At 38.9% G+C, this 19,460-nt stretch overlaps 1 protein-coding gene across 1 annotated transcript in view; it reads left to right on the top strand.

The window, feature by feature from the left end:
* Positions 1-19,460, top strand: part of SPMAP2L (sperm microtubule associated protein 2 like) — an 83,054-nt gene that overhangs the window by 47,669 nt on the left and 15,925 nt on the right. Inside the window, exons 5-6 of the mRNA XM_007998621.3 lie at positions 12,887-13,024; positions 18,838-18,952. Coding sequence (XP_007996812.3) covers positions 12,887-13,024; positions 18,838-18,952 — 253 coding nt within the window. The remainder of the gene's footprint in view (positions 1-12,886; positions 13,025-18,837; positions 18,953-19,460) is intronic.

Genomic DNA, 19,460 nt, shown 5'->3' with positions numbered 1-19,460 from the left:
TTAACCCCTTTATTATTACAAATTGACCCTTTTTATCATGGGTAACATATGTTTTACTCTGAAATCTACTTTGTCTGTTGTTAATACATCTATGCCAGCTTTCTTTTCATTATTGTTAGCATGACATATATTTTTTATCCATTTACTTTTAACCTATTTGTGTCTTTACATTACAAGTACATTTATTATAGGCAAATGTTGTTTTTTTTATCCAATCTGATAATCTCTGTTTTTAAATTGAGGTATTTAGATCATTTACATTTACTGTGATTACTAATATGTTCAGATTTAAAGCTACCAACTTGCTGTTGTTTTCTGTTTAGTCCATCCTTCTTTCGTTCCCCTTTCCCCTCTTTGTTGCCTTCTTATGTATGTATGTATGTATGTATGTATGTATGTACGTATGTATTTAAGATGGAGTTTTGCTTTTGTTGCTCAGGCTGGACTGTGGCACAGTCTCGGCTCACTGCAACCTTTGCCTTCCGGGTTTAAGCAATTCTCCTGCCTCGCCTCCTGAGTAGCTGGGATTACAGGTGCCCACAGGTGCCTGGCTAAATGTTGTATTTTTAGTAGAAACAGGGTTTCACCGTGTTGGCCAAGCTGGTCTTGAACTCCTGATCTCATGATCCACCTGCCTTGGCCTCCCAAGGTGCTGGGATTACAGGCATTAGCCACTGTGCCCGGCCTGTTGCCTTCTTTTAAATTAATTGATTTTTTATTATTCCAGCTTATCTTCTTTGTTGGTTTATTCACTATAAATTTTTTTGTTCGTTTTTTAGTAGTTACGTTAGAACTTATAATGTACATCTTCAACTTATCACAGTCTATCTTTCTATCTTTAATTAATTAATTAATTAATTTTTTATTATGCTTTAAGATCTAGTGTACATGTGCACAACGTGCAGGTTTGTTACACATGTATACATGTACCATGTTGGTGTGCTGCGCCCATTAACTCGTCATTTACATTAGGTATATCTCCTAATGCTATCTCTCCCCTCTCCCCCGACCCCACGACAGGCCCCGGTGTGTGATGTCCCCTTCCTGTGTCCAAGTGTTCTCATTGTTCAATTGCCACCTATGAGTGAGAACATGTGGTGTTTGGTTTTCTGTTCTTGCGATAGTTTGCTAAGAATGATGGTTTCCAGCTGCATCCATGTCCCTACAAAGGACATGAACTCATCCTTTTTTATGGCTACATAGTATTCCATGGTGTATATGTGCCATAATTTCTTAATCCAGTCTGTCACTGATGGACATTTGGGTTGATTCCAAGTCTTTGCTATTGTGAATAGTGCTGTAGTAAACATATGTGTGCATGTGTCTTTATAGCAGCATGACTTATAATCCTTTGGGTATATACCCAGTAGTGGGATGGCTGGGTCAAATGGTATTTCTAGTTCTAGATCCTTGAGGAATCACCATACTGTCTTCCACAATGGTTGAACTAGTTTACAGTCCCACTAACAATGTAAAAGTGTTCCTATTTCTCCACATCCTCTCCAGCACCTGTTGTTTCCTGACATTTTAATGATCGCCATTCCAACTGGTGTGAGATGGTATCTCATTGTGGTTTTGATTTGCATTTCTCTGATGGTGAGTGATGATGAGCATTTTTTCATGTGTCTGTTGGCTGCATAAATGTCTTCTTTTGGGAAGTGACTGTTCATATCCTTTGCCCACTTTTTGATGTGGTTGTTTGTTTTATTCTTGTAAATTTGTTTGAGTTCTTTGGAGGTTCCAGATACTAGCCTTTTGTCAGATGAGTAGATTGCAAAAATTTTCTCCCATTCTGTGGGTTGCCTGTTCACTCTGATGGTAGTTTCCTTTGCTGTGCAGAAGCTCTTTAGTTTAATTAGATCCCATTTGTTAATTTTGGCTTTTGTTGCCATTGCTTTTGATGTTTTAGACATGAAGTCCTTATCCATGCCTATGTCCTGAATGGTATTGCCTAGGTTTTCTTCTAGGGTTTTTATGGTTTTAGGTCTAACATTTAAGTCTCTAATCCATCTTGAATTAATTTTTGTATAAGGTGTAAGGAAGGGATCAGTTTCAGCTTTCTACATATGGCTAGCCAGTTTTCCCAGCACCATTTATTAAATAAGGAATCCTTTCCCCATTTCTTGTTTTTGTCAGGTTTGTCAAAGATCAGATGGTTGTAGATGTGTGGCATTATTTCTGAGGGCTCTGTTCTGTTCCATTGGTCTGTATCTCTGTTTTGGTACCAGTACCATGCTGTTTTGGTTACTGTAGCCTTGTAGTATAGTTTTAAGTCAGGTAGCGTGATGCCTCCAGCTTTGTTCTTTTGGCTTAGGATTGTCTTGGCAATGTGGGCTCCTTTTTGGTTCCATATGAACTTGAAAGTAGTTTTTTCCAATTCTGTGAAGAAAGTCATTGGTAGCTTAATGGGGATGGCATTGAATCTATAGATTACCTTGGGCAGTATGGCCATTTTCACGATATTGATTCTTCCTATCCATGAGCATGGAATGTTCTTCCATTTGTTTGTGTCCTCTTTTATTTTATTGAACAGTGGTTTGTAGTTCTCCTTGAAGAGGTCCTTCACATCCCTTGTAAGTTGGATTCCTAGGTTTTTTTTGTTTTTGTTTTTGTTTTTGAGTCAGAGTCTTGCTCTGTAGCCCAAGCTGGAGTGCAGTGGTGTGATCTTGGCTCACTGCAAACTCTGCCTCCTAGGTTCACGCCATTCTCCTGTCGCAGCCTCTCAAGTAGCTGGGACTACAGGAGCCCACCACCACGCCCGGCTAATTTTTTTTTGTATTTTTTTAGTAGAGAGGGATTTTCACCATGTTAGCCAGGATGATCTGACCTCGCGATCTGCCCACCTCGGCCTCCCAAAGTGCTGGGATTACAGGCGTGAGCCACCGCGCCTGGCCAGGAATTTTGTTCTCTTTGAAGCAATTGTGAATGGGAGTTCATTCATGATTTGGCTCTCTGTTTGTCTGTTATTGGTGTATAAGAATGCCTGTGATTTCTGCACATTGATTTTGTATCCTGAGACTTTGCTGAAGTTGCTTATTAGCTTAAGGAGATTTTGGGCTGAGACGATGGGGTTTTCTAAATATACAATTATGTCATCTGCAAACGGGGACAATTTGACTTCCTCTTTTCCTAACTGAATACCCTTGATTTCTTTCTCCTGCCTGATTGCCCTAGCCAGAACTTCCAACACTATGTTGGATAGGAGTGGTGAGAGAGGGCATCCCTGTCTTGTGCGAGTTTTCAAAGGGAATGCTTCCAGTTTTTGCCCATTCAGTATGATATTGGCTATGGGTTTGTCATAAATAGCTCTTATTATTTTGAGATACGTTCCATCAATACCGAATTTATTGAGTGTTTTTAGCATGAAGGGCTGTTGAATTTTGTCAAAGGCCTTTTCTGCATCTATTGAGATAATCATGTGGTTTTCGTCTTTGGTTCTGTTTATATGCTGGATTATGTTTATTGATTTGTGTATGTTGAACCAGCCTTGCATCCCAGGGATGAAGCCCACTTGATCATGGTGGATAAGCTTTTTGATGTGCTGCTGGATTCAATTTGCCAGTATTTTATTGAGGATTTTTGCATTGATGTTCATCAGGGATATTGGTCTAAAATTCTCTTTTTTTGTTGTATCTCTGCCAGGCTTTGGTATCAGGATGATGTTAGCCTCATCAAATGAGTTAGGGAGGATTCCCTCTTTTTCTATTGATTGTAATAGTTTCAGAAGGAATGGTACCAGCTCCTCCTTATACCTCTGGTAGAATTCGGCTGTGAATCCGTGTGGTCCTGGACTTTTTTTGGTTGGTAGGCTATTGATTACTGCCTCAATTTCAGAGCCTGTTATTAGTCTATTCAGGGATTCAACTTCTTGTTGTTCTTTGTTTTTTAGTAGTTACTGTAGAACTTACAGTGTACTTCTTCAACTTATCACAGTCTATATTTCTATCTTTAATTTATAATACTTAATGTATCGTGTAAGAGTTTTTTTTTTTTTTTTTGAGGCGGAGTTTTGCTCTGTCATCCAGGCTGGAGTGCAATGGCGCAATCTCAGCTCACTGTAACCTCCGTCTCCCGGGTTCAAGCGACTCTCCTGCCTCAGCCTCCCAAGTAGCTGGGATTACAGGCATGTGCAACCACACCCAGCTAATTTTTGTATTTTTAATAGAGTTGGGATTTCAGCATGTTGGTCAGGCTGGTCTCGGACTCCTGACCTTGTGATCCACCTGCTTTGGCCTCCCAAAGTTCTAGGATTACAGTCACGAGTTACCGTGCCCAGCCTAGTGTAAGATTCTTATAATGGTATATTACCATTTCCTTACTTCTGGCCTTTGTGCCACTGTGATCATACATTTTACTTCTATAAATCTTACAATATATTATTGTTATTTTTGCTTTAAACAGTCAAATCTTTTAAGGAGATTTTTAAAATAAGAAAAAGTGTTTTATATTTACCTGCGTTGTTACCATTTCCCATACTCTGCATTCCTTTGTGTAGATCTATTAAATCTATACATTTCATTTTGTATTTTTTCTTCTTCCTCGAGGGCTTTCTTTAATAATATATATTTTTTTAAATTGAGATGAAGCGTCGCTCTGTCACCCAGGGTGGAGTGCAGTGGTATATTGGCTCACAGCAACTTCTACCTCATGGTTTCAAGTGATTCTCCTGTCTCAGGCTCCCAAGTAGCTGAGATTACAGGTGTGCACCACCATGCCTGGCTAATTTTGGTGTTTTTTATTTTATTTATTTATTTATTTATTTTAGTAGAGACAGGGTTTCACCATGTTGGCCAGGCTGGTCTCGAACTCTTGACCTCAAGTGATCCGCCTGCCTCAGCCTCCCAAAGTGCTGGGATTACAGATGTGAACCACCAAGCCCAGCTTATACTTTTAGTTCAGGCCTGCTGCTGCTGAATTCTTTCAGCTTTGCATATCTTAAAATTCTTTATTTCACTTTCATTTTGAATTGTATTTTTGGTGGGCATAGAACTCCAGATAGACAAATACTGCCTCACTATCTCCATTATTTCTGATGCGACTTCGACTGTTATTTTGCTTTATTTTTCTCTTTGTCTCTGTTTTTTAAAAATTTGATTATAATATATCTTAATGTTTTTTTCTTAACGTTTCTTCTGTTCAGGGTTCATTAACATTGGATCTTTAAATTTATGATTTTCATCTAATTTGGAAAACTTTCAGTTATTATTATTTTAGATGTTTTTTCTGGGCTCTTTCCAGGCTCTAGTTAGACGTATTAGACTGCTTGAAGTTTTCACACAGCACATTGAATGTGTTTCCTCACCTCTGTGTTTTATTTCTCTCTATGTCTTCATTAATCTTTTCTTCTACAGTGTAATATTTGTCTCACCCAGAGTATTTTTCATCTCACCCACTGTAGTTTTTAATCTCTAGAGGCTCATTTGGGTATTTCTATATTTTGTCTCTACTTAACATGCTCAATCTTTTCTTTGCCTTCTTGAAAACATGCAATACAGTTAAAATAGCTGTTTTAATGTTCTTGCCTACTAATTTTATATCATTTCTGGGTCTGTTTCTAATAATTGATTTTTCTCATTATGGGTCATAATTTACTGCTTCTTTGCATACCTGATAGTTTTTGATTGGGTACCAAATATTGCGAATTTTACCTTACTGGCTCCTGGATGTTTTTATATTCCTATAAATATTCTTGAGCTTTGTTTTGGGATGTAGTTACCTTATTTCTAAACAGTTTGATCTTCTGAGGTTTTCTTTTTTTAAAAAAATTAGCTTTATTGTGATTAATTCACTTACCAAATAATTTGCTCATTTAAGGTATATAATTTAATATACAAGTATAGTGGCTTATGCCTATAATCCTACATTGGGGGGCTGAAGTGGGAGAATCGCCTGTGCTCAGGAGTTAAGATCAGCTTGGGCAACATAGTGAGACCCCATCTCTGTACTGAAAAAAATTAAAAATGAAAAATTAAAGTGTATAAATCAGAGTTTGGTAGTATATTCACAGGACTGTGTAACTATCATCAAAATCTAATTTTAGAACATTTTGTCTTCCCTAAAAGAAACATTAAACTCATTAGCAGTCAATTCTTATTCCAACGTCTCCAAGCCCTAAGCAACCACTAATCTATTTTCTGTTCCTATAAATTTACCTATTCTGGCAATGTTATATAAATGGAATCTTACAATATGTTGTTCTTTGTGACTGTCTTGTTTTGCTTAGCACAATATTTTCAAGATTCATCTGTGCTGTAGCATGTATAAGTACATTTGTTTTTATGGCTAAGTAAACTTTAATTGTATGGCTTTGCCACATTTTATTTATCAATTCATCAGTTGTTAGACATTGACCTCTTTTTACATTTTGGCAAAAGTAATGCTGCTATGATCATTTGTGTACAAGCTTTTGTGTGAATTTATGTTTCATTCCTCTTGAATGTATAGCAGGAGTTGATTGCTGTTTCACATGATAACCCTATATTTAACTTTTTGATGAACTGCTAGACTGTTTTCCAAAGTGACTGTGTCATTTTATAATCCCACCAGTAATGAATGAGAGTTCCAGTATCTCCACATCCTTACCAACACTTGTTATTATCTTTTTAGAGTTCCAATATCTCCACATCCTTACCAACACTTGCTATTATCTTTTTGATACAGCCGTCCTCCTATGTGTGAAGCAGTACTCATTGTGGTTTTGATTTGCATTTCCTTAATGATTTTTGATGTTGAACATTTTTTCATTTGTTTATTGGCATTTGAATACCTTCTTTGGAGAAATGTTCATCCAAATCCTTTGTCCATTTTTGAGGCTTGCTTTTAAGTTTGTTTTTTTTTTTTTTTTTTTTTTTTTTTTTTTTTTTTTTTTTTTAAAAAAAAACGGGACTGGTGGCTGGGTGTGGTGGCTCATGCTTGTAATCCCAGCACTTTTGGGAGGCCCAAGTGGGTGGATCACTTGAGGTCAGGAGTTTGAGACCAGCCTGCCCAACATGGTGAAACCTCATCTCTACTAAAAATACAAACAATTAGCTGGGTATGGTGGAGAGCACTTGTGGTCTCGGCTACTTAGGAGGCTAAGGTGGGAGGATCACTTGAACCTGGGAGGTCGAGGCCATGATTGCCTTGCTGCACTCCAGCCTGGGTGATAGAGTGAGACCCTGTCTCAAAAAGAAAGTTACTGGAGATGTCTTTATTCTAGGGATAAACCCAGTCCCTATTATTCTATTATGCCTGGAAGTGGAAGTCTCCTGTAAGCATTTTAATTTACCAAAGTATTTACTTTAAAAATACTATCATTTGTATTTCATGACCCAAGGATTTATGCTGTAATACTAAGTGAAAAATTTGAACATAAAACTGTATATATACTGTGATCCTACTTTTATTTTAAAATGTTTATTCCTTAAGCATACCAAGATATTTCCCATCTCAAGGCCTTTCTCACATTTTCTCCTCTGCCTAGAATGCTTTCCCCATTTTTAAGTCACTAAGATGTTTTGATCCTTTAAGTCTCAGCCTAGGTCTCAGCTTTTCACAGAGACCCTCCCTGACTATTCTCTTCAGCACAACTTTCAACATTCTCACAAACCTACCCAGGAAGCCTCTATCTCTGCTGAATAGTTGATGCCTTCACAGTATTCACCACAACTATTTACAGTTACGTGTTGCTTAATGACAGGGATATGTTCTAAGAAATGCATTGTAGGAGATGTAGTTGTTGTGCAAACATCATAAAGTGCACTCACACAAACCTAGATGGTTAGCCTGCTACACACCTGAGCTATGCGGTGTAGCCTGGTGCTCTTGGGCTACAAAGCTGTGCAGCATGTTACAGAATACCGTAGGCAATTATAACGCAATGGTAAGTATTTGTCTATCTAAACATATCTATACATAGAAAAGGCACAGAAGACTATGGTATAAGAGATAAGAAATCGTACACCTGAATGGGACATTCACTAAGAACGGAGCTTGCAGGACTGGAAGTTGTTCTGGGTGGGTCAGTGAGTGTGTGGTGAGTGAACATGAAGGTCCAGGACATGACTGCATGCTACTGTAGACTTTATAAGCACTGTACACTGAAGTTATACTGTTTGTGAAATTTTTTTTCTTTTATAATATATTCACTTTAGCTTACAATAAGCTTTTTTTAAAAAAATTTTATTTATTTATTTATTTCTGAGACAGGCTCTTGCTCTGTCACCCAGGCTGGAGTGCAGTGGTGCAATCTTGGCTCACTGCAACCTCCTCCTCCCGGGTTCAAGTGATTCTCCTGCCTCAGCCCCTCAAGTAGCTGGGACTATAGGCATGCGCCACCACACCCGGTTAACTTTTGTATTTTTAGTAGAGTCAGGGTTTTGCCATGTTGGCCAGGCTGGTCTGGAACTCCTGAGCTCAGGTGATCCCCCGCCTCAGCCTCCCAAAGTGCTGGGATTACAGGTGTGAGCTACTGTGCCTGGCCTTTATAAGCTTTTTAACTTAAAAAACAAAAAACAAACAAACAAACAAACAAACAAACAAAACTTTGACTCTTTTATAATAACGCTTAGCTTAAAACACAAACACATTATACAGCTATCCAAAAATATTTTTTCTTTATATCCTTATTATTATTTTTTAATCCAATGGACTCTACTTGATATGTATCCTTATAATATAAGCTTTTTTTTTTTCTATTTTAAAATGTTTTAAACTTTGAAACTTTTTCTTTTCTTTTTCAGAGAAGGTCTTGCTCTGTTGCCCTTACTGGAGCGCAGTCATACTGCTCACCGTAACCTCAGCCTCCTGGGCTCACGCGATCCTCCCACCTCAGCCTCCCAAGTAGCTGGGACTACAGGTGTGCGCCACCACACCTGGTTAATTGCTTTGGATTTTTTTGGTAGAGACAGGGCTTTGCCACGTTGCCCAGGCTGGTCTCAAACTCCTGGGCTGAAGCAATCCACCTGCCTGGGCATGGTGGCTAGCACCAGTAATCCCAATGCTTTGGGAGGCCAAAATGGGAGAATAATTTGAGGCCAAGAGTTCAAGACCAACCTGGGCAACATAGTAAGGCCCCCATCTCTAAAAAAATAAAAATAATTATCTGGGCATAGTGGCACATGCCTGTAGTCCTAGCTACTCAGGAGGCTGAGATAGGAGGATTCCTTAAGCCCAGGAGTTTGAGGCTGCAGTGAGCTATGATCACACTGCTCTCCAACCTGGGTGACAGAAAAAGAAGGTACAAATAAAGATTAGCCTAGGCCTACAGAGGGTCAGGATCATTCAAATCACTATCTTCCACCTCCACATCTTGTCTCACTGGAAGGTCTTTAGGAGCAAAACATGCATGGAGCTGTCATCTCCTATGATAAAATTCCTTTTTCTGAAATACCTCCTGAAGGACCTGTCTGAGGCTGTTTTTTTAATAAGTAGAAAGAGTACACTCTAAAATAACAATAAAATACATAAACCTGTAACATAAATACATAAACCAGTAACATAGTTGTTTATCATCACTATCAAGTATTATGTACTGTTTAAAACTGGATTTTACAGGGAAGTAAAAAAAAACGTATTATGTACTGTACAGAATTGTATGTGCTGATGGGTTTGTTTACAGCAGCATAACCATAAACATGTGAGTCATACATTGTGCTATGATGTTATGATGGCTACAACATCACAAAGCAATAGGAATTTTTCAGCTCCAGTACAATCCAGTATAATTGTCGTATAGGTGGTTCATTGTTGACCGCAAGGTCATTACACAGTGCTTGACTGTATTTTACATTTGGTATTCTCCGCTTGACATAGGGAACAAGCTGCAAGAAAGCAGTGATTATCCTATTCTCCACTCTCTTCTACTGAGTGCTCCTAACACAGCACCTGGTGCTCCATAAGTATTTTTTGAGTGTATAAATAGAGGGAAAAAAGACTCAAATTATTCCAAGATATTACCCGTTACTATCTCTGAATAGTGGACTACTGTATGCTTTTTGTTTCTCTCTCTTAAACTTTACTTTACAAGTTTTCTATACTGAATATGTGTCCCTTTTACAATGAGAAAAATGCAGCATACTCTATATTAAAATAATATTTGAGGCTGGGAGTGGTGACTCACACCTGTAATCCCAGCACTTTGGGAGGCTGAGATGGGCGGATCACCTGAGGTCAGGAGTTTGAGACCAGGCTAGTCAACATGGCAAAACCCTGTCTATACTAAAAATACAAAAATTAGCTGGGGGTGGTGGTGTACACCTATAATTCTAGCTACTTGGGAGGCTGAGGCAGGAGAATTGCTTGAACCCAGGAGGCAGAGGTTGCAGTGAGCCGAGATTGCACCATTGTACTCCACCCTGGGTGATGGAACAAGACTCTATCTCCAAAAAAAAAAAAAATTGAGTACCTGCTCTGTTGACAGCACTGTGAAACTTGGATGCGTGGATGACTCTGGGAGGAGGAGAGGTACACAAGGGCAGCAACAGTACATTCTGTTAATATGCAGCATCTATAAGGAAAAGATATGCAAATATGAAATTAAAAATTAATATAAAAGTTGATTAATAGAATCATTTGAATAGTGCTTTGTGAATTATAAAATAGCACACACTTCTCTTGTTTAGCCTTCATAAAACCATACATTGTTTATTTTCTCCATTTTATAGAACACCTATGTACTTTTAGGTGTTGGCAACATAAGGCATAAGTATTACGGTCAGTACAGATTTTCCTGGCGTTTGTTGGTTGCCATTCCCACCTGGGAGTATGTTGTGTAGCAGATTTGTCTTTGGTGTCTTCTTTTTTTTTTTGTATTTCTCACTCACTGCTTGGGCCTCTCCCCTCAGGCCTACTTTCCAAGCACATCTTGCCTTTGTGCCGCTCATTGGCTGCATAATCACCTTCTTCCCAACCACTGTGGCCCCCCTTGCCTGAGTCTAAGGTCTCCGCAGTGTGCCCTATTGTTCAAAATCACACTTCCTTCTGTATCTCTAATTCCCAAACTGAACCGCCATTTCCTGCAAAAGTCTAATCCCAGGTAAGGGCAGGAGATTTCCTGCCTGTTTAAGCTGGGCTCTGTGTGTGTGTGTGTGTGTGTGTGTGTATGTGTGTGTGTGTGTATTGGTGAGTCAGTGCAGTCAGGCAGTGGAGTCAGGGTTGGGCAGCCTCCAGCCCCCTCAGAAGATGTGTGTGATGGTGTAGACAGGCCTCAAGACTGGGTGGTCGCAAGCAAGGGGGATAAAGACTTACATGCAGATTAAGGCTTACAAGTCACCAGTTGAGCCTAGATGTAAAGGATATTTACAGCTGCAACCAGCAGACAGAGGCTTGGGCAGAGGGATGCAGATCTGTATCTGTGAACGTCCTAAAGAAACAGAGGTCCTTATAATACAAGCAAAAGTGGGACTGCAATTTGAGTTAACATCAGGTCTGGGGTTAGTCAATGTCACTTCCTTTTCCACTGATGATATATTTTGTTAAGGAAAGATTGAAGGGTACGGTGGATAAGAAGAACAATGGTGGCTGGGTGTGGTGGCTCATGCCTGTAATCCCAGCATTCTGGGAGGCTGAGACGGGAGCATCACTTGAGCACAGGCATTCAAGGCTAGCCTAGATAAATAGCAAGCCCCCATCACTACAAATATAAAAAGAAAGCTCAGCATGGTGATGCAAACTTGTAGTCCCACCTACCCAGGAGGCTGAGGCAGGAGCATTGCTTGAGCCCAGGAGTTTGAGGCTGCCGTGAGCCGTGATTGTGCCACTGCACTTCAACCTGGGCAACAGAGCAAGATCCTGCTTCTAAAAATAATAAATAAATAGACAAAAGAAGAACAATATTATTACTTATCCTAAAAAATCATAGTTAACAAGCCCCAGTAATGATTATTCTGTGCACATCATCAAGTAGAATGTATTCCTAAACTCAGTTATCTAAAAAAGTATCAATACAATTCATCCTATAAAATAGAAATGTAAAAATTTTTATTTATATATAGATGCTAAAGGAAGTATTTGGTTTTAAAAGCAAATTTTCTCTTCATCTGTGTATCTTTTGGTCTATTTGGAAAATGTAATTGCCAGGCATGGTGGCTCATGCCTTTAATTCTAGCACTTTGGGAGGCTGAGACAGGAGTATTGCTTGAGCCCAGAAGTTCAAGACCAGCCTGGAGAACATAGTGAAACCCCATCTCTACAAAAGAATTTTAAAAAGTTGCTAGGCATAGAGGCATATGCCTGTGATCCCAGCTACTTGGGAGGCTGAGGTGGGAGGATCACTTGAGCCCAGGAGGTTGAGGCTGCAGTAAGCCGAGTATGACCCTGTCTCAACGAAAAAAAAGAAGATGTCAGCCAGGCGCGGTGGCTCCCGCCTGTAATCCCAGCACTTTGGGAGGCGGAGGCGGGTGGATCACGAGGTCAGGAGATCGAGACCATCCTGGCTAACACGGTAAAACCCTGTCTCTACTAAAAATACAAAAAACTAGCCGGACGTGGTGGCGGGCGCCTGTGGTCCCAGCTACTCGGGAGGCTGAGGCAGGAGAATGGCGGGAACCCGGGAGGCGGAGCTTGCAGTGAGCTGAGATTGCGCCACTGCACTCCGGCCTGGGTGACAGAGCAAGACTCTGTCTCAAAAAAAAAAAAAAGAAAAAGAAAGAAAGAAAGAAAAGAAAGAAAGAAAAAAAAGACATCATTTATTTCAGAAAACTATCTGTTTTGAGTATAATAGAGGCCAATAGAAAACTTGATGGGTGTAACTATTTCTAAAGTAATTTCTCCTCACGTGGAAAACAACTCATCAATAATAAACTGTCATACCTGCTCCCCTAGGCCTGGGGATCAATGTTGGAAACTACTATGATAATTTGAAATCATGCTTGTTTCATTTACTTCTTTTCTCTTCTACGACTTGCAGGGCTCAATATTACTACAGTTGTGGAAGAGAGTCTGTAATTTGGGAGATCACTCCTCCTACGTTGTTTAGACAGCCCTCCAAAAGGATCCAGAGGCTGTCACAACCCAGTGGATTCAAAAGACAGTGTCTACTAAATAGGTAGAGTATCTTGAGAATCTCTGTAAATCCTAATCTAATTTGGCTAGATGTCTCACTATTTTTTTTCTAGTTTTAGTGTGTGCAATTTCATGAGCTAAAAGTCCACTTGTGTTCCAAAGCATCAGGTAAAAAAAATCAAATATTTGCAGCAATTGTAGGTAATGAGAAGATCATCTTCAGTAATTACATTTGGCTCAAATTGTGGTGAAACTAAAATTTATACTCAACCTTACCATTGTTAGCCAGTTGAAAGGAAATATGCAACTAAAACACCACAGGTTTTTGCAGTTTGTGGAATTTGTTCTCCTATATCTCTCTGACTTTGAGGATACTTTTTCTTCCTTTTGCTTTGAAGGCTGAATTTCTTCTTGTCTTTATAAGACCACTAGGTGGTACATTTTCCACGGGAGCTAAGATTGTGATATGGTTGTTGGAAAAGCTAATTCCATGTTAGGTTGCATTAGTGGAAGATATACAGTGCACAGTTATGGAGAGCTGATAGTACTACTGTGTGCTACTTTAGTCAGAACACACTGGGCATGTATGTGCAGTTGTGGATGTTATACCTTAAGAAATGATAATAAACTTGAGACTATTCAGAAAGTGGGAAATGAGATATTGGGCTTCTGGAAACTAGGTTGTGTGGAAAATAGTTAAGAGAAATGACATGTTTAGTTTAAAAAAGAGAATAAGAAAGTGGCGACAGCTGTGTTAAAATATTTAAAAGGGTTGGCAACTGGAAGAGGAAGAAGAGGTGAACGTGAAATTACTTTATGTTAATCCTAGAACTAGAAGTAGAACATTGACAGGGCAGCAGACGTCAGCTTAGGGTAGGAAAATCTTTCTGACTAGCTATCAGGTAATGGAGACTGTCCAGTAACGTAAAGTGAACAGGCATTCCACCCTAATCCCTGAAAGTTTTCAAGCCACACTGGAATTGTGACTTTACATGGATTTTAGAAAAGGTTCCTGCATTCAGAGAAAGGTTGAACTAGACAGCTTGAGTCTTTTCCATCATAGAATACTGTTAAAGAAGGCCCAATTCTTCCCACAAAGTTTCCTCAATTACTTATTTATCAATTCGTTCAATAAAATCTGCTGTATACCAAATACATAAAATTTGGTAGTTATGTATACACATAAGTTTGGTAATGTGTCTATTGTTATAAACAAAGGAATACTTTATTGCCACTTCTTGAGAGACCTTAGTTTGATGTTACATGTAAATAAAATGCCCTTTAGTGTTAAAACATTTTGTATTTTTTTAAGTTTATATTTCCCTGCTTTTCTAAGTAGACTTTTCTGCTGCTTGAACATACATGGAACTGTTGTTCATTGGCTTAAGCTCTTTATTTTGAACATCAACTATTTTATAATACTTTAATATAGAAAACTTCTCAGGAGCTGTTTAAGTATAAAGCCAAGATTTTCCTTAGGCTAAATGGTCTGACTTCTGTGCTTTCAAATTATGAGATGTTTGCTTCTCATAGTTGTTTCTGTCATTTCTCTTTTTGTCAAGGGAATAGTCTCTAACCAACCACTTTTTAAGTCTTCTGTGAATTGGAAACAGATCACCAAGTTTGTTATAATTATGTGAAGGAAAAAAGCAAGTGCTTAGTGAAGACACGCAGGGCTGTCCAATAGATGACAGATATGAGCCTGGGCTTTGTGACATATATTTTAGTTGATTAACTAAAGGAGCTCAACTGCATTTTGAGCAAGTAGAAAAAGTAATCAGCAAACTTGAACACAGGTCAATTGAGATTATCAAGTCTGAGAAACAGAAAAGAAAAAGAATGAAGTAAAATGAACACATCTTCCGAGACTTGTGTGACACTTTGAAGAGTATCAATGTAGCCGTAATGGAAATTCCATAGCAGAGGAGAGAGATCAAGGGGTGGGAGAAATATTTGAAGAAATAATGGCCCAAAATCTCCTAAATTTGATGAAAAATATTACACATCCATGAAACTCAACACACTCCAAATAGGATAAACTCAAAGAGATTCAGAACTTGACACATCGTGATCAAACTGTTGACAGCCAAAGACAAAATCTTGAAAGCAGCAAGAGAAAAACAACTCATTGTATACAAATGATTTGCAATAAAGTTAAAAAGTGATTTCTTATCAGAAACCATGAAGGCCAGAAGGCAGTGGTATGCCATATTTAAAGCACTGAAGGATTGTCCAGGTGTAGTGGCTCACACCTGTAATCTCAGCACTTTGGGAGGCCAAGGTGGGTGTATCATCTGAAGTCAGGAGTTTGAGACCAGCCTGGCCAACATGGTAAAACCTCATCTCTACAAAAAATACAAAAATTAGCCAGAAGTGGTAGCTCATGCCTGTAATCCCAGCTACTCAAGAGGCTGAGGCACAAGAATAGACTGAAAGTAAAAAAATAGACACAAATAGATTGAAAGTAAAAAAATGGAAAAAGATATACCATGCACACCAACCAAAAAAGACCAGGATTGGCCAAACTGATATCAGACAATATAGACTTTATGACAAACATTGTTACTGGAGACAGAGAAAGGTCATTTTATATCATAAAAGAGTTAGTCCATTAAAAAGGGAGGTGGAGGTTGCAGTGAGCAGAGATTGCACCACTACGCTCCAGCCTGAGCTAGAGAGTGAGACTCTGTCTCAAAATAAATACATAAATAAAATAAAGCACTGAAGGAAAAAGACTGTAAGCTAATAATACTCTTTTTAGCAAAATTATCCTTCATAACTGAAGGGGAAATTACAGTATTCCCAGATAAGCAAATATTGAGAGAGTTCATTGCTGGCAGACCTGCTTTATGAGAAATAATAAAGAAAGTCCTTCAGGCTAAAGTGAAAGGACAGTTAGCCTGGGCAGTACAGTGAGATCTCATCTCTACTAAAAATAAAAAATTTAGTGGGGTGTAGAGGTGAATGCCTGTGGTCCCAGCTACTCGGGAGGCTGAGGCAGGAGAAATTGCTTGAGCCTGGGAGGTTGAAGCTCCATTGACTGTGTTACTGCATTCCAGCCTGGTGACAGAGTGAGACCGTGTCTCAAAAAAAACAAAAAAAAGACATTTGACAATAGCTCAAATCCAAATAAAGGGCACAAAAAGAGTTAACTACATAGGTAAATATAGAATGTAGCACATTTTATATAGTACATTATAATTACATTAAAATGTAAATATGTATATATTTTTGTTTGTAACTCTTTTTCTTCAACCTGACATAAAAGACAACTGCCTAAAGCAGTAACTTTTTTTTTTTTTTTTTGAGACAGAGTCTTGCTCTGTCACCCAGGCTGGAGTGCAGTGGTACGATCTTGGCTCACTGCAAGCTCCCCTCCTGGGTTCACACCATTCTCTTGCCTCAGCCTCCCAAGTAGCTGGGACTACAGGCGCCTGCCACCACACCGGGCTAATTTTTTTTTTTTTTTTTTTTTTTGCATTTTCAGTAGAGACGGGGTTTCACCATGGTAGCCAGGATGGTCTTGATCTCCTGACCTTGTGATTTGCCCGCCTCAGCCTCCCAAAGTGTTGGGATTACAGGCGTGAGCCACGGCGCCCAGCCAAAAGTAACTTTTATGCATTAAAGCACACTACCAAGAGAGTGAAAAGACAACCCACAAAATAGGAGAAAATTTTTGAAAACTATATATCTGATCAGGGACTAATATTCAAAATATATAAAAATAATCCTGAAAACTGTACCATAAAAGACAACCCAATTTTTTAAATGGGCAAAGGATTTAAATAGACATTTACCCAAAAAAGATATACAAATAGACAAGAAGCATATGAAAAGATGCTGAGCGTCATTTGCCTTCCTGGAAATGCAAATGAAAATCACAGTGAGACACCAGTTCACACTTACAAGAATGGTAAGGATGATGATAAGAAATAATAAATCAGCAAAACAATAGCATATCGTTGAGGATGTGGAAAAATTGAAACCCTTATACATTTCTGGTGGGAATGTAGAATAGTGCAACTGATAAAGAAAACAGTTTTTCAGTGCCTCAAAATGTTAAATATGGAGTTATCATATGAGCCAGCAATTAGACTCCTAGACATGTACTCAAGATAATTAAAAACATACGTTCACACAAAACTGGTACACAAATATTCCTAGCAGCATTATTCATAATAGCCAAAAACTGGCAGCAATTCAAATGTTCGTCAATGGATGATGAATAGATAAACAAAATGTGGCAATCATACAATGGAATATTATTCAGCCATAAAAAAGAAAGAAGTATTGATATATGAATCTTCTAAACATGCTAAGTGAAGGAAGGTAGACACAAAAGGCTACATATTTGTATGAGTCTATGTATTTGAAATTCCTGGCCTGGTGCGGTGGCTCACACCTGTAATCCCAGCACTTTGGGAGGCTGAGGTGGGCAGATCACTTGAGGTCAGGAGTTCGAGAACAGCCTGGCCAACATGGTGAAACCCCATCTCTACTAAAAAATACAAAAATTAGCCAGGCATGGTGGCATGTGCCTGTAATCCGAACTACTTGGGAGGCTGAGGCAGAAGAATCGCTCGAACCCAGGAGGCGGAGGTTGCAGTGAGCCCAGATAGTGCTACTGCACTCCAGCCTGGGTGACAGAACAAGACTCCATCTGAAAAAAAAAAAAAAAGAAATTCCAGAATAGGCCAATCCATAGATCCAAATCCATAGAGACTGAAAGTAGATTATTGGTTCCCAGGATTCTGAAATTAGATAGTGGTGATGGTTGCATATCTTTGTGAATATTTTAGAAACCACTGAATTGTATACTTTAAAAGGGTAAATTTTATGGTATGTTGATTGTATCTCAGCAAAAAAACAAAACCCAAACTAATAGCCTACCCCTGGAGAGTAATCCTGTTTTTATTTGAGAAAAAACATTTTCCATATTAGGCTCGTAAGTTTGTCATTTAATTGGTAGGTTTTTGATTAGGGAAAGAAATATGTGGGGAACAGCCTATGAAAATTGGCCAAGTGGCTGGCAATTATGACCAGCACTATCTCAAATCATACTGCAGAGGAGACTGACCATTGCAGAGGGTGGCTGGAATTTTTATTTCAGAGATTTAAGAGGAGGAATTGGTATAAAATGAAGTGTTTTTCATAATGCAGGTCACAACTCATTTATAACAGATCATAAAATCAGTTCCAGTTTTTTTCATAATGACATTAAATTAAAATTTAAAAACTGGAATGCATTGTATAGGGTATTATTTCATAATAATTTTCGTTTCAGATACACAAACACACATTTGCATGTACTGTATCACAATATAAAATATACTGGGTTTTTTTTGAGACTGGGGTCTCTCTTTGTCACCCAGGCTGGAGTGCAGCGGTGCAATCTTGACTCACTGCAGCCTTGACCTCTTGGGCTCAAGTGATCCTCCCGCCTCAGCCTTGCAAGTAGCTGGGACTACAGGTACATGCCACCACACCTGGCTAATTTTTTAATTTTTGTAGAGACAGGATCTCACCATATTTGCCTGACTGGTCTCAAACTCTAGGCCTCAAGCAATCCTCCCACCTCCACCTCTCAAGGCAGAGGGATTACAAATATGTTGGGATGTCTGTTGGGATTACAGACATGAGCCACTGTGCTGGCAAAAATGTACTTCTTACTGTGGATCAGAGTAAAAATATTTTAAGAAACAACAATCTGATAGAAAGAGCATTACTGTGAGATAGATGTTCCTAAGATAGAAGCAGTGTATATAATTGATTAGAAGTTGATCTTAGCAATGGAAAATCCAATTGTTGTTTCTCCATCCAACAGTTGTAATATTTCATGTTTCCATTTGCATATAGACCCTTCAGTGATAACTCAGCAAGAGATTCTCTTCGAATCTCTGATCCTTCTCCCCGGATATTACAACTCTCAGTAGCCAAAGGCACAGACCCAAACTATCATCCTTCAAAAAAAGTAAGTGTGCCCATGTGGAAGAAACAGTTCCTGATTGACTTGTAACATGCTACCTACCCTCTTTTTCTAGATATGTTTTCCTTTCTTCCTACTTATTTTTCCCTCTTATCAAATGAACTTTTCTGACTCTTTCCTCCATGCCTAAGGTATCAGTCAGGATTGCATCAGAGAAGCAGAACCACTATGGGTGATGTAGAATACAGGATTTATTATAGGAATTAGCCCTTCAGCAACTGTGGGAACTGGTGGAGAAGCCTGTGGAAGCCTGTTATGGCAGCTGGGACTTGAGTCTGGTTATACATCTAGAAGCAATGAGATATAATAGGGGCAAGTCAGCAGTTCCCTGGAATATGTCTATGATAGGGGAAGCCTCTATGGGTTCTTTAGGCAGGGAGGGTCTAACCTCTTCAGATGGAGGAAAGATTGATTCTAATAGCAAGGGAGGCTTAGCAGTATTTTGGTGTTTAAAGTCCCCAGCTTCATTGGAATCTGCCCATATATCCCCATT

This window comes from Chlorocebus sabaeus, chromosome 7 (genome assembly GCF_047675955.1).
Source record: "Chlorocebus sabaeus isolate Y175 chromosome 7, mChlSab1.0.hap1, whole genome shotgun sequence".
NCBI lineage: Eukaryota > Metazoa > Chordata > Mammalia > Primates > Cercopithecidae > Chlorocebus > Chlorocebus sabaeus.
The sequence above is the reverse complement of the archived record's forward strand: the minus strand, read 5'-3'. Positions and strand labels throughout refer to the sequence as shown.